Source organism: Entelurus aequoreus, linkage group LG18 (assembly GCF_033978785.1).
Source record: "Entelurus aequoreus isolate RoL-2023_Sb linkage group LG18, RoL_Eaeq_v1.1, whole genome shotgun sequence".
Lineage (NCBI taxonomy): Eukaryota > Metazoa > Chordata > Actinopteri > Syngnathiformes > Syngnathidae > Entelurus > Entelurus aequoreus.
In genome coordinates this window covers 35,589,848-35,605,644 of record NC_084748.1, presented here as the reverse complement: position 1 = coordinate 35,605,644, position 15,797 = coordinate 35,589,848, and the positions used below count along the sequence as shown (strand labels likewise).

The 15,797-nt window shown below is 40.9% G+C and overlaps 1 protein-coding gene across 1 annotated transcript; it reads left to right on the top strand.

The window, feature by feature from the left end:
* Positions 1-1,625: 1,625 nt before the first annotated feature.
* helt (helt bHLH transcription factor) lies at positions 1,626-7,799 on the top strand. Its single transcript, XM_062026166.1, has 4 exons — positions 1,626-1,652; positions 1,970-2,074; positions 2,154-2,250; positions 7,291-7,799. The coding sequence occupies exons 1-4, from the start codon at positions 1,626-1,628 to the stop codon at positions 7,797-7,799; spliced, it is 738 nt and encodes a 245-aa protein (XP_061882150.1).
* Positions 7,800-15,797: the final 7,998 nt, after the last annotated feature.

The following is a 15,797-nucleotide window of genomic DNA, read 5'->3' as shown; positions in this document are numbered from 1 at the left end:
CTTTCACAGCCTCCACATGCTTTTTTTTTTTTTTTTAAATTTTAATTCTTTGACATTGCTCACAGGATCAGATGTGTCCAAGCTGCAGGGTGAACGTGAAAAGGCTGTGAAAAGACGAGACGTGCAGAAGCCCGGCGTGTTTTGGCGCATGAGAGCCGTTTGGGTGCGCACACAATAAACCTGTTGTTAACCTTGCGCTCCAAATATGTTTGAAGAAAACAGCCAATTGTTGTGCGAAAATGTATTCAAGTATAAAATAATGCCCTTTGTTTGGAGAGGGGAAAAACTTTGAGGGTACAAAAGTGTCCCCTGTGGCATTTACCAGCAGCCTTTGTGCACTTTGCGCTTTGGCGTCCCCACTTTGGCGCATTCCCCGGGCGCCTTTAAACGCGATTGTTTCTCTCCTTCTAATGACATTTACCGGATCAAAACACGCTGTTAATTCGATCAGAAGGCTTCACCCTTCGCAACAATAGCAGTATAATTTCTCCCAAAGTTTGTTAAGTTGACCGAAATTAGGCAAATGAATAGGGGTCTCCAGGCTATCCGTCTTGCAGGTGACGGCGGATAATGCGCGCTCGCACCAGCTGCATTCTTCTTTATTTCTCCCCTTTCTTTCACAGCATTATTAAAATTTAGGCCAATGAAACTATTCATGGCACTGAATGGACATTTTCTTATAGGATAATAGGATACAAATTGAGCCCCCCTCCAAAAGGAGTCTCCAGTGGCGGCTCATCGTGTGCGCCTTGACGCGGACCACGCTCTTGTGTCAGCAGGCAGCACTCATGCACCTGCCCCTATAGAACAAAAAATATATATATCTTATTTGTTTTTTTTTGTTTTTTTAGAAACGGTAAAGAATGTCCACAAACAAAACCTCATAAAAGATGTCAGCAAGTCGTGCGAGACATGGGGAAGGAGGGTGAAGAGGGGCTCTCCAAAAAAAAAAAAAAAAAAAAAAAAAAGGGTCTCCCCTGAACTTGGCGGAACAGCCTATTAAAGGCTTACTTAATTACTCTAATGACACTGGACAGGCCTTAAATTAAAACTCGGACTGGGTGTGAGAGTTAAAGCGGCTTGGCGGGGATTTGTAAAGTGAAGAAAGAGGTCGCTTTCTCCCTTTTTGTGTGTGTTTCTTGTTCGGCCGTGCGCTCTTTTGCGCGCCATGCATCCATCCGTCCATCCAGCCCCTGAACGCCTCACTCGTCATTTCCCGCCTCACTTATATGCAAATAATATCCCCACGAGTAATCACGTGTCTTTTTAAGCAGCCACGTGGGTTAACAAAGCAAAGTTTGCCCCCCCACCCCCCACCACCTCCTTTTTTTTTTTTTTTTTTTTTGTGTGAGTGCGACTTGTTGTTGTCCGACTGTTTCTTCAACTGATCCGAAACGCACACATTTATCATGGTCCTCATCTAATCCCATGGAATAATTTACATTTACCGTGAATGTCCCCCCTTGGATGATCCCTTTTATAAGGAGCCATCTTTTCTCCTCCTCACATCTCAGTCTGCTGCGTGCGCGTCTGCAGAGCGTCGCATCTCTCCAAGCTGCAACAATTTGGAACCATCTTTTATTATTATTTTTATTTTTTTTTAAATCCCACCATTTTTCTCTTTTATGGCATCCAAAATGAAGGAACGAAAGGTAAGAGACACATTGACTCCATGCATTTTGACGCAAAAAAAATTCTTAAACTGGAGCATTTGGCGCTTCTTTGCGCATGCCTATATGATTCCACACAGACATTTGTGCAGGATTTTCTTATATCTTCACTTTAAATGTGCTAAACGTACCCTCGACTTGTGTTTATATCACTTCAATGAGCTGTTGTTGGCAGAAAAAGCTGCGCGTAAAGCAGCCATGCACGCATGCGCGCATTGTCGGACAGTCTGCACATACCAAAAAAAAAAAAATCCAATTACAGTTTTCTCACTTGTTTATTTACATTTCAACCCCCCTAGAGAACTCCCATCTCGCACAAAGTGATCGAGAAAAGAAGACGAGATCGCATCAATCGCTGCCTAAACGAACTGGGCAAAACTGTACCCATGGCACTGGCCAAACAGGTATGTGCGCCAGCATATATACATATAAATATATCGAATACATGCATTTTTGTAATCATCTTATTGCTATTTCCTAAAGAATTCAGGCAAACTGGAAAAAGCAGAAATCTTGGAGATGACAGTTCAGTATCTGAGGGCGCTCCACTCCGCGGATTTCCCCCGAGGGAGAGAAAAGGGTGAGTTATGACAGTCTTTGGAAGTGTTGCCAAATAGTGAGCCAAGCCATTTTGTAACCCAAAGTATGAAATATCTCCTCTAAAAGTTGTTTATTTGGGTACACCGTGCACCTAAATTGTAGCAGAAATTCAGCCTCTAGCAGGGGTGTCCAAAGTGCGGCCCGGGGGGCCATTTGCGACCCGCAGCACGATTGATATTGGCCTGCGACACATTCTATAGACCAGGGGTGTCAAACTCAAATACAGAGTGGGCCAACATTTTAAACTTAACAAAGCCGCGGGCCAAGGTTGAAAAAATTAACCTTTTAATAGGGACCCAAACAAGTTTTGCATTGAATATTGAACAAGCAAGGCTTATATAACTCTATAGTGACATGCAAAATCGAGTTTCAAATAATAATTCAAAAAATATCAATGGCATATCAAATAAAATAAAAATAAAAATGGAATGCCTCTTTTCTATTTGCAGCTTTCTGAGGTAAATATCAAAATAAACTTTTTCCGCAGGCTAATAATACATTTGAAAGTAAAATAACAATAATGAATGGATCAAACATTCAAGCCTTGAAGTAGCAAGAGAAAGTGCATGAATAAAACGTTAATTATTGCTCAGTTTGCTACACTGGTTTGCTTTAACACTGAATATGGAACAAGCCACGCTTATATAATTTAATAGTGCAAAATCAACTTTCAAAAAACAAACGAAAAAACATCAATGGTATATTAAATTAAATTTAAATAAAAAATGGAATGCCTCTTTTCTATTTGCAGCCTTCTGAGGTAAATATCAACATTAACTTGGTGGGCGGTGGCGGGGTTTGGTGGTAGCGGGGGTGTATATTGTAGCGTCCCGGAAGAGTTAGTGCTGCAAAGGGTTCTGGGTATTTTTTCTGTTGTGTTTATTTTGTGTTACGGTGCGGATGTTCTCCCGAAATGTGTTTGTCATTCTTGTTTGGTGTGGGTTCACAGTGTGGCGCATATTTGTAACAGTGTTAAAGTTGTTTATACGGCCACCCTCAGTGTGACCTGTATGGCTGTTGACCAAGTATGCGTTGCATTCACTTGTGTGTGTGTAAAAGCCGCATATACTATGTGACTGGGCCGGCACGCTGTTTGTATGGAGGGAAAGCGGACGTGACGACAGGTTGTAGAGGACGTTGAAGGCAGTGCCTTTAAGGCACGCCCCCAATAATGTTGTCTGGTTGGAAATCGGGAGAAATTCGGGAGAATGATTGCCCCGGGAGATTTTCAGGAGGGGCACTGAAATTTGTGAGTCTCCCGGGAAAATCGGGAGGGATGGCAAGTATGAGTATTAACGGTGAATGCGGTGTAACAGCGGCACCGCCACTGTATAATACCGGCGGGCCAGCTCTAATGTTAATTTGATATTGCCTCAAGGGCCAAATGAGATTACACAGGGGGCCAAATTTGGCCCGCGGGCCAGAGTTTGACACCCATGCTATAGACAAACTAAACAGGTCCCAATTTAGAACAAAAAACAATGAAAAATTCAACGGGACCAAATTCCCCCCAAAAATGGGACCTGTGTCCTGTCATGATGAAAAAGTGTACACATTTCTTGTGAGACAAGATATGTTTTTGAGTGTACAAAAGCGTTTCAGTTGACTGTATAATAGCAATATTAGTAAATACAAGCTTACTTTAAAGTGCAGTTAACATAAATACAAATACAATCAATTAAAATAATCATGAATGATGTTATTGCTTCGTTATCTACAACACAAAGCTAAGATGTAGAAGTGTTTTTCAAATGTTAGCGTATGTTCCACCTACATTGTTTTGGTTTGAGTATTTTTCATATACAAAATGTGTAAAAGTGGCCCTCGCATCCTTCAATTTTTCTCTATGTGGCCCTCGCCGGAAAATGTTTGGACACCTCTGCAAGTCTACAGTATATATTTTCACTGTAACTGCATTGCGCAACGGCTACCATGTCGTGATTTCTAAATAAATGTTGAAGCACATACATGGATATGAATTGTTGAGTGCAATAATTTGTAATAAAAAAAAAAAAGAGAGACAAATAAATTCAATTGTGTACTATTTTGGTTAGGCTACATTAGAAGAATAATGTCCAATTCATACAAGAAAATTAAAAAAAGATATGCAGGGAAAAAAGATGCAGTTAATATGCAGAAAAATATATGATTTTATAACAAAAATGTTACAATATTATACAAAAACTGTCATATTGGTATGTAGAAAAATATGTGATTTTACAAGAATAATCTCACAATATTACAAAAAATGTATATATTTGTAAAAAAGATGTAATTTTTGAAGAATAATGTCCCATTACTACAAAAAAATAAAATATAGATATGCAGGGAAAAAAGATGCAGTTAAAATGCATGAAAATATATGATTTTATAAGAAAAATGTTACAATATTATACAAAAAAGTCATATTGGTATGAAAGAAAATATATGATTTTATAACAAAAATGTTACAATATTATACAAAAACTGTCATATTGGTATGTAGAAAAATATGTGATTTTACAAGAATAATCTCACAATATTACAGAAAATTTATATATTTGTAAAAAATATATAATTTTTGAAGAATAATGTCCCATTATTACAAAAAATATATATATAGATATGCAGGGAAAAAAGATGCAGTTAAAATGCATGAAAATATATGATTTTATAAGAAAAATGTTACAATATTATACAAAAAAGTCATATTGGTATGAAAGAAAAAATTGTTTAATAGGAATAATGTCGCATAATTACAAACAAAATCATATTGTTAAGCAGGAAAAGATGCAATTTTACAAAAATAATGTCACAATATTAAAAAAAAAGTCATTGCTATGCAGAAAAATATGTGATTTTACAAAATAATGTCACAAATGCAATTAAGATGCAGAAAACATATGATTTTATAAGAATAATGTCACAATATTATTCAAAAAGCTGCCCAATGCACCCAACAGTGTATGAGGAACTAAGTCTAAGTACAGTAAGATTATAATTATTCAAATTGTTGTGGAGGAAAAAAAAAAAATCTATTTCGTGAGAACAATGTCACAATATTACAAAAAAGGGTCAAATTGTTAAATCACAAAACAATGTCATATTGTTAAGCATGAAAATGCCCTGCGATGAGGTGGCGACTTGTCCAGGGTGTACTCTGCCTTCCGCCCGAATGCAGCTGAGATAGCCTCCAGCAGCCGCCGCGACCCCGAAAGGGACAAGCGGTAGAAAATGGATGGATGGATATTATTATTTTAATGTTGGTAAACTTTGTACTATTAGTTTTTAATGCACATTTTTTCCCCCTTGTACCACTTTCATAACATTATTATTATTATTATTAAATTGTTATAAACAAATTCATATGGCAAGGCAGAGAGAAACAATGATATGCATATTATTGTTTAATCCAGTGATGTCAAACATGCGGCCCCGGGGGCTGGATCAGGCCCGCGGACAGGTTCCATCCGGCCCGCGAGATGAGTTCGCTAAGTGTAAAATAAAGCTGCGTTTTTAAGTTAAAGAAACTGCTGTTCTAAACGTGTCCACTGGATGTCGCATTAACAATTATGTTAGGCAAGCAAATAGTTTATACCAAACAAGAGTTACATGGTAAAGCAGGGCTGCAACTCCCCCCCACCCCCCCGACTTTGATTGATTGATTGAAACTTTTATTAGTAGATTTCACAGTAGAGTATATATTCCGTACAATTAACCACTAAATGGTAACACCCGAATAAGTGTTTCAACTTGTTTAAGTCGGGGTCCAAGGTCTGACCCGACGTAAAACAAACAGGAGTAAAATAAACAATCGGTAGCTCCACTTATGATATACTTCTGTGAAAATTATAGTCTTTTGTGCAAATTTACACAAAGTGAAGAGTGGAAATGACTAATGAGATATTTGATACAAAGAACAGTTTTTATTGATGCTTTATTTTGTTTTTTGTTCGATCCTAGATGGGCCGTGACTCAGTTTATTTGCTTTGCAGATACACTGAGATTAAGTCTAAATTCATTCATTTACACCAGGGGTGTCCAAACTTTTTCCACAAAGGGCCACACACTGACGAATCAAAGCATGCGGGGGCCGTTTTGATATTGTATTTTGTAAGAAAAAAAAAGAATCTAAAACAGAGATACATTTACAGACAAAACAATGTGTCTGCTTCGTATTAATTTTTAGTATTAAAATTAGCTACCATATTTGCTTATTATGCTTACATTTTTATTGTTGTTTTTTTGTATGATTTTATTTCCACTATATGCCGCGGGCCAAAAAAACTTGAGCTGCGGGCCACAAATGGCCTCCGGGCCACACTTTGGACACCCCTGATTTATACATTTCATTTATTCATTTATTTCAGGCAATGACATTAAAAAAAAATATATATATATATACTAGGTAGACAATATGGGATAATATAAATAAATATAATGCAAAAGGTAATGTACAGTATGTAAGCATGATTGTCCAGTATTGCCTGAAAAGGAGTGGGAAGAAGATCATTTATTTAATCCCACCCCCAGTTCTCCAAATTCATTGTGTTCTTCATGGTGTTTTTGAAACTGCACCAATTTTTTTTCTATCAGAATATTCAACTAATTTGAAGTGTTTTGTCACAAGGATTATTTGTGATTTGTACATTTTCCGAATGTGATTGTTCTATTTCGGGCCGAAGCAAAACAAAGAAAACAACCTGAAGTTGCCGTTGTTGTATTTTTAAGTTATCATGCCATGATTTTACTCAACTGGCCCTGGTGGGAATATATTTTTCCCCCATGCAGCCCCTGAGCTAAAATGACTTTGACACTCCTGGTTTAACGTAATATTTAATTAAATATTACATATTGAAAATTAAATATTAAAGGAAAAATGCGTATAGTCCTGTAACCATAATGTAGTCCACTTCTACGCATCAAAATGCATATTGTTTTGTTAGTGAGAATGCAAAGTGGTTGACACAATAAACTGGAGGGGAAAATGATCCACTTTTACGCATGAAAAGTATTAATAATGAATTGTTCTTCGTTAAAGGAGAATTGCTGGCCGAGTTCGCCAACTACTTCCACTACGGCTACCACGAGTGTATGAAGAACTTGGTCCACTATCTGACCACGGAAGACCGGGCCGAGACCAAAGACATCAAGTACGCACGGATCCTCGCCTTCCTGCAGTCCAAATCCCGCGCCGTCACGGAGCCGGTCTTCGGCTCTGTGGGCGGCGGGCCCGAACCGTCGGACTATTTGGGCCATCAACTGCACTCGTCCCCGGAGCGCCACAGCCCCGCGGAGGCCGTGTACGTGCACCCGCCGCCGCCGCCGCAGCAACAGCAGCCGAGTCCCCCGGCAGGACACTTGGCCTGGCACGGCTCGGCACGCGGCCCGACCATCTCGTACCAACCCGTCGCGCTGAGCGCGCACCCGCAGCAGCACGGTGGTTACTTGTCACCCGTGCAGGGACTCGAACACCATCACTATTTCAACTTCCTAGGCCACACGCACCACAACACGTTCAGTTTACATAGCGCACAACACGCCATGTAACACACACACACACACACACACACTCATGCCTTTGTGTCTGTTTTATTTATGTTGTACATTTTGTAAATAAATGTTTCTTATACTAAATTGTGCCTCTTGGCCTTTCTTAACCCTTTGTGAGGAACTTTATTTTGTACGGAGCCCCTAAAGCAGGGGTTCTTAAAGGCCTACTGAAAGCCACTACTACCGACCACGCAGTCTGATAGTTTATATATCAATGATGAAATCTTAACATTGCAACACATGCCAATACGGCCGGGTTAACTTATAAAGTGACTTTTAAAACTTCCCGGGAAATATCCGGCTGAAACGTCGCGGTATGATGACGTATGCGCGTGACGAAGTCAGAGTAACGGAAGTTATGGTACCCGTAGAATCCTATACAAAAAGCTCTGTTTTCATTTCATAATTCCACAGTATTCTGGACATCTTTTGCAATTTGTTTAATGAACAATGAAGGCTGCAAAGAAGACAGTTGTAGGTGGGATCGGTGTATTAGCAGCGGACTACAGCAACACAACCAGGAGGACTTTGTTGGAGCGCTAGCCGCGCTAGCCGCCGACCTCACCTTGACTTCCTACGTCTCCGGGCCGCCAAACGCATCGGGTGAAGTCCTTCGTCCTTCTGCCGATCGCTGGAACGCAGGTGAGCACGGGTGTTGATGAGTAGATGAGGGCTGGCTGGCGTAGGTGGAGAGCTAATGTTTTTAGCATAGCTCTGTGAGGTCCCGTTGCTAAGTTGCTAAGATAGCTTCAATGGCGTCGTTAGCACAGCATTGTTAACCTTCGCCAGCCTGGAAAGCATTAACCGTGTATTTACATGTCCACGGTTTAATAGTATTGTTGATTTTCTATCTATCCTTCCTTCTATCCTTTATTTTTTTGTTTCTATATGCAGTTAAAGCACGATGCTATCACGTTAGCTCGTAGCTAAAGCATTTCGCCGATGTATTGTCGTGGAGATAAAAGGCACTGAATGTCCATTTCGCGTTCTCGACTCTCATTTTCAAGAGGATATAGTATCCGAGGTGGTTTAAAATACAAATCCGTGATCCACAATAAAAAAAGGAGAGTGTGGAATCCAATGAGCCAGCTTGTACCTAAGTTACGGTCAGAGCGAAAAAAGATACGTCCATCACCGTCTCTCAAGTCCTTCACTGTAACGTTCCTCATCTACGAATCTTTCATCCTCGCTCAAATTAATGGGGTAATCATCACTTTCTCGGTCCGAATCTCTCTCGCTCCATTGTAAACAATGGGGAATTGTGAGGAATACTAGCTCCTGTGACGTCACGCTACTTCCGGTACAGGCAAGGCTTTTTTTTATCAGCGAGCAAAAGTTGCGAACTTTATCATCGATTTTCTCTATTAAATCCTTTCAGCAAAAATATGGCAATATCGCGAAATGATCAAGTATGACACATAGAATGGATCTGCTATTCCCGTTTAAATAAAAAAAAAAAATTTCAGTAGGCCTTTAACCTTGTTGGAGGTACCGAACTCCACCAGTTTCATATGCGCATTCACCGAACCCTTCTTTAGTGAATTAATTTAGAGTTATTTGGTTAGGGTTAGGGTTAATAAGTACTTAATAATGACTAGTCAAGAGCCAATATGTTACTAATTTGCATGTTAATTAGCAATTAGTTAAAGGCCTACTGAAATGAATTTTTTTTATTTAAACGGGAATAGCAGATCCATTCTATGCGTCGTACTTGATCATTTCGCGATATTGCCATATTTTTGGTGAAAGAATTTAGTAGAGAAAATCGACGATAAAGTTCGCAACTTTTGCTCGCTGATAAAAAAAAACCTTGCCCCTACCGGAAGTAGCGTGACGTCACAAGCGGTAGTGCTGCTCACAATTCCCCGTTGTTTACAATGGAGCGAGAGATATTAGGAGCGAGAAAGTGACGATTACCCCATTAATTTGAGCGAGGATGAACGATTCGTGGATGAGGCACGTTAGAGTGAAGAACTAGAGGCAGTGCCGGACGTATCTTTTTTCGCTCTGACCGTAACTTAGGTACAAGCTGGCTCATTGGATTCCACACTCTCTCCTTTTTCTATTGTGGATCACGGATTTGTATTTTAAACCACCTCGGATACTATATCCTCTTGAAAATGAGAGTCGAGCACGCGAAATGGACATTTAAAGTGACTTTTATCTCCATGACAATACATCGGTGACACACTTAGCTACTGAGCTAACGTGCTAGCATCGTTCTCAAATGCAGATAGAAACAAAAGAAATAAACCCCTGACTGGAAGGATAGACAGAAGATCAACAATACTATTAAACCATGTACATGTAACTACACGGTTACATCAACAGACGAAGCTCTTAACATGAGCTAACGTGATAGCATCTGTCTCAAATGCAGATAGAAACAAAATAAATAAATCCCTGACTGGAAGGATAGACAGAAGATCAACAATACTACTATCAGGAGACACCGAACCAAACACTGGACATGTAAATACACGGTTAATGTGTATTCGACGCCTGTCGAAGCCCAGCAATGCTGTTGCTAACGACGCTAACTTAACAACGGGACCTCGTCAGAGCTAAGATAAAAACATTAGCGCTCCACCTACGCCAGCCAGCCCTCCTCAGCTCATCAACACCCGTGCTCACCTGCGTTCCAGCGTTTGACGATGCGGTCGGCGGCCCGGAGACGTAGGAAGTCAAGGTGAGTTTGCCGCTTGCGCGTCTGCTATCCAACAAAGTCCTCCTTGTTGTGTTGCTACTGCCAGCCGCTAATACACCGATCCCACCTACAACGTTCTTCTTTGCAGCCTCCATTGTTCATTAAACAAATTGCAAAAGATTCACCAACACAGATGTCCAGAATACTGTGGAATTTTGTCGAAGAAAACAGAGCTCTGTGTATCGTGTCCAATATGGTCCAAACACTTCCGTGGATCTCTCGATGTCACGCGCATACGTCATCCTCCAAAGGCGTTTTGAACTGGAAGTTTAGCGGGAAATTTAAAATTGCACTTTATAAGTTAACCCGGCCGTATTGGCATGTGTTGCAATGTTAAGATTTCATCATTGATATATAAACTATCAGACTGCGTGGTCGGTAGTAGTGGCTTTCAGTAGGCCTTTAATGGTGAATATGTTCCCCATTCTAAAGTGTTACCATGTTTTTTACTGGTGCACAAAATGAACCGTGCATGAACATCACCTTGTTCAAAGAACAAAACCAACGCAGTGCATAAACTCACAACAAATTACACACCTGCAAATCAGTGTGACTTCTGCTGTTTTGATTGATTGGTTGATTGAAACTTTTATTAGTAGATTGCACAGTTCAGTATATATTCCGTACAATTGACCACTAAATGGTAACACCCGAATAAGTTTTTCAACTTGTTTAAGTCGGGGTCCACGTTGTTGCCGTATCCATAATACGCCGATAGGGAGAAGTTTTTATTTACACGATGAGTCGGGTGTGTCTTGACCTCCGCCGAACCCCTGAGCCTGACTCACCGAACCCCTAGGGTTCGATCGAACCCAGGTTAAGAACCACTGCCCTGAAGGGACATGGAGGGAAAACATTTTTTTGCGAGATATCGCAATACTTTTGTGAGATCTCGCAAAAGGTTTTTTTTTCCTATGTCAGTGAACTGGAAGTAAAACAGACGAACCGGAAATGTATGCTCACCTTGTCTCTCTTCATTCGTCTAATGTCCTCTTTTCAGATCTGATGCATTTTATCCTGCCATAAGGGACAATAAACTTCTCAGTCGCTCTGGTTGTATCACTCTTTGCTTTTAATAAATACACAAATGTCACACCAGAATAATCACCATTGAATGCTAGATTGTATCTAAATCTGTTGTTTGCTTCTGGTTCTATCGGGCCAGCTAAGTCTACGGGGGACGGCGTGGCGAAGTTGGTAGAGTAGCCGTGCCAGCAATCTGAGGGTTACTGGTTCAATCGCCACCTTCTACCATCCTAGTCACGTCCGTTGTGTCCTTGAGCAAGACACTTCACCCTTGCTCCTGATGGGTCCTGGTTAGCGCCTTGCATGGCAGCTCCTGCCATCAGTGTGTGAATGTGTGTGTGAATGGGTGAATGTGGAAACAGTGTCAACGCTTTGAGTTCCTTAAAAAGGTAGAAAAGCGCTATACAAGTATAACCATTTAACCATTTACCATTTATGAGCACAAGTTCTGATGCGGCCTTTGCCTTTTCATCAGGTTACCGTTTCGGCTCTGGGTAAATTACCTTTCGTAAAAATGCCACAGTGCAGGCTAGTTTTGTCAACCTTACCCTTCATTTTCATCCCTTTTGTTAAATTTCTATAAATCTTCATAATTACAATAGCCAAGACTTTTGTGCCACGTTTGAATATCGTAGCACCCATGACACCCATGACATCATCATTTCCCTTACTCAAAGTGTTGAGGTAATATAGTCTGTTATAGAGATGCGCGGTTTGCGGACACAACCGCGGAGTCCGTGGATAATCCGCGAGTCGGGCGGATGCATGACGAAAAAAATAGATTTTAAATAGATTCGGGCGGGTGGCGGTTGAACCAATTCGGAAATATATATACATAGTTAAATGTTGTTGCCCACATACGAAAAATGAGCAGCACTCTTTGAAACAGGCAATTATTCATCAGGCACTGCTGCAGCTGTCACGCCAAATTTCTTCCCCCCTACAAAAACATCCCCCCCACCCTCCCATTTACTTCCGGGGCTGCGTCCAATAAAGTCACAAAGTTGCCGGGGGTCCTTAACCGGCACGCGACTGTCCTGTTTCGCGCCTGTACAAAAAAAAACAATAATCCATTTCTTCAGATTCCAGCAGCTGTCAAAGACGAAGTATCCTTCCAGCGACGGGCAGTCAAAGCCGAAGTGCTATCGATCGCTGTCAATGACGTAAGAGGAAACATGACCACGGAAGTAAATGGGGGTGGGGGGGGAGGTTTTTGTAGGGGGAAGAAATTTGGCGTGACACAGCACACCACAACACAACACAACAGAAGAAGAAGAAAAAAATAAAAAGATGGCAACGCCGGCAGCAAACGTGGTACGCAACAAACTAAAAAAGGGAATACTAAAGACCAGGGGAAAAAAATAACAATAATAGTCAACACTCTCTTAATGGAAATGACAATAATATTATAATAATGATAAATAATATTATCACGCATTAATATCTCTAAGCCTCTAATGCGTGGCCAAGAGATATTAATGCGTGGCACGCATTGAATGTCTCTGCTGCATTGGATCAGTCTCCTTTCTTTAACAGGCAAAAGCTTTCTAACCTCACTAATGCCTTGCATCGTCTGTATTAGATATATAACAACGGGCGGGTGGCGGGCGGTTGTGGTTTTGATAAAATGTTAGTTCGGGTGAATGGCGGGTGGATGACGACTTTTGTGATGCGGTTGCGGATGAAATAATTGCCTATCCGCGCATCTCTAGTCTGTTATGTTCTTGTATTCTTATGGATGAGCACATTGTGTCCTTTTTGAAAGTTCGCTAAAGGTCCGCCGGTTGTCGCTGCTCTCACGGAAAAGATGTCCTATGGATATGAGGGTATAAGTACAGCGCCCCCGTCAGTCTCGTCTTCACCAGGTGACCCTCGCTGTCCCGCAGGTAGACCTCTGCAGCACCTTTCCTAAATGTGCGCCACCGCTAGTCCTCTTCCCATCAGACAACTCCAGGCAAGGATGTTCTGGCTTGAACGTTTCATCAAATTCTTTAAACTTGGCAATGTCACTTATTATGTGTTTGATGTTGCTCCATGTGTCAACCATCAGAATTTTCTGTTGCATATCAACACTTTGACCTTCATATAATCTGAATGTATGTCAGTTTCACTTGCTTATTCTCTTTTCTTCCTTCTACAATTGACATATTTATGAGTCAAATTTTTGCAAAAAGTGCGCCATTGTCCCTGGTGGAAATCTCTGTTTTCACTTACACACTGATGTGTGTTACGTACGGCGGGGGGAGGAGACGGCACAGCAGCAGGGATCAGTTCAATAGGTTTATTGAACTCGATCTTGATGAAGTGGTGGAGTGTGTTTGCTACTAATTGTGATTGGTGCAAGACGATGTGTAGAATTAACAATGTCAATGTTACCAGAGTTTGTTGTAAGTGTGTGTTGGATGAACCGGAAGAGTTAGGGCTGCATGGGATTCTGGGTGTTTGTTTTGTTGTGTTTGTGTTGTGTTACAGCGCGGATGTTCTCCAGAAATGTGTTTGTCATTCTTTTTTGGTGTGGGTTCACAGTGTGGCGCATATTTGTAACGTAACAGTGTTAAAGTTGTTTTATACGGTCACCGTCAGTGTACGCTGTGTGTCTGTTGAACAAGTATGCCTTGCTGTCACTTACGTGTGCACTGAGCATGCTGAAGCTGCATTCAACATCTGGCCGAGCAGGTACGCTGTTGGAGCAGGCTGTAGAGGGCGCTAAAGGCAGTACCATCACGCCCTGGAACTCGGGAATCTCCCGGATAAATTGAGAGGGTTGGCATGTATGACGCTATCAGGCGCAATCGCAGGTCGCACTATCATTACATTTTTATATTAAGGTGCGGCCCGGGGCGTGTGTCTGAGACCCCTGGTTAAAACTAGGGATGGGCGATACCACACTTTTAGGATTCGATACGATACCGATACTTTTTCTTGCATTTTCATCGATACCGATACCATTAATTTCTTATTGGCAGTTTTTGTCAGTCAAAAATATTATTACTATTGTTATTATTTAAGACAACTCACAAGACAAATACGGACCATTTATACCACATTTATTATGGTCAATATATAATAAAAGTAAAATTTAAATAAATAATATAAATATGAAAAATAAATTAAATATAAACAAAAATATACACATTTTCACATTTCTTATTCCTCAAAAAAAAAGTCTTGGTAGAAAAAGCTTAAAAAAACAATTATTCATAACAATGTTATGTTTCAAACCTCTTTGTGGAAGTAAACTTATAACACTTCTCTGAAGCAAAGTCAATAATTTCCTTATAACAATAAACTAGGATTTCCTTGTCCTATAAACCTGCATACGAAAGACAGTTCCCTGAGAAAATGAACTTGGAAAAATGATCTACAAAAATGTCTGACACCATCACACCTTTAGTGTACTCGAGATATGTCGTCACACGTTACACTTTACTGAAGTCTCAGATTGCTGTTCAGGAAAAGTAACAACGCTGTCGGCTGGCTGTGTGTGTGTTGCACGTTGACCACGCTCATTCGCTGTCTCCTGTGACGTGACTGGGCCAGCTCTATACTCTGCCAGGTACAGGGGTGTCCCAGCACATAGTAAGTTAAGTAAGTCATCAAAAACATCTGAAAGTGATGCTTGCACCCCCCACACGCCGTTTTTTGGTTTATATCGATACTTTTTTCAGAAAAGTGATGCCAAATGAGTAGCGTGTGAGTATCGATATATCGATACCACAGGATCGATACGCACATCCCTAGTTAAAACATAGCACAAAGCAAAAAAAGCTTTGTATGCAGTGTTATTTCGTTTTAAATTTTCAAGAGTTTTGTGGCTCCCAGTGTTTTCTTTAATTTGTGAAACTTGTCAAAATGGCTCTTTGAGTGGTAAAGGTTGCCGACCCCTGCTATAAACTATATACTTCGGGAGGATTAAAGGAAACGGCAGCCATCGGTTGCTTAATCGGAACTCAACCAGGTTTTAACTCAACCAGGAACCTGCTCAGTGGCCTTGTGGTTAGAGTGTCCACCCTGAGGTTGGTAGATCGTGAGTTCAAACCCGGGCCGAGTCATACCAAAGACTATAAAAATGGGACCCATTGCCTCCCTGAGCATTAAGGGTTGGAATTGGGGGTTAAATCACCAAAATGATTCCCGAGCACGGCCACCGCTGCTCCTCACTGCTCCCCTCATCTCCCCGGGGGTGGAAAAAGGTGATGAGTCAAATGCAGAGGGTAATTTCCCCACACCTAGTGTGTGTGACTATCAGTGGTACTTTAACT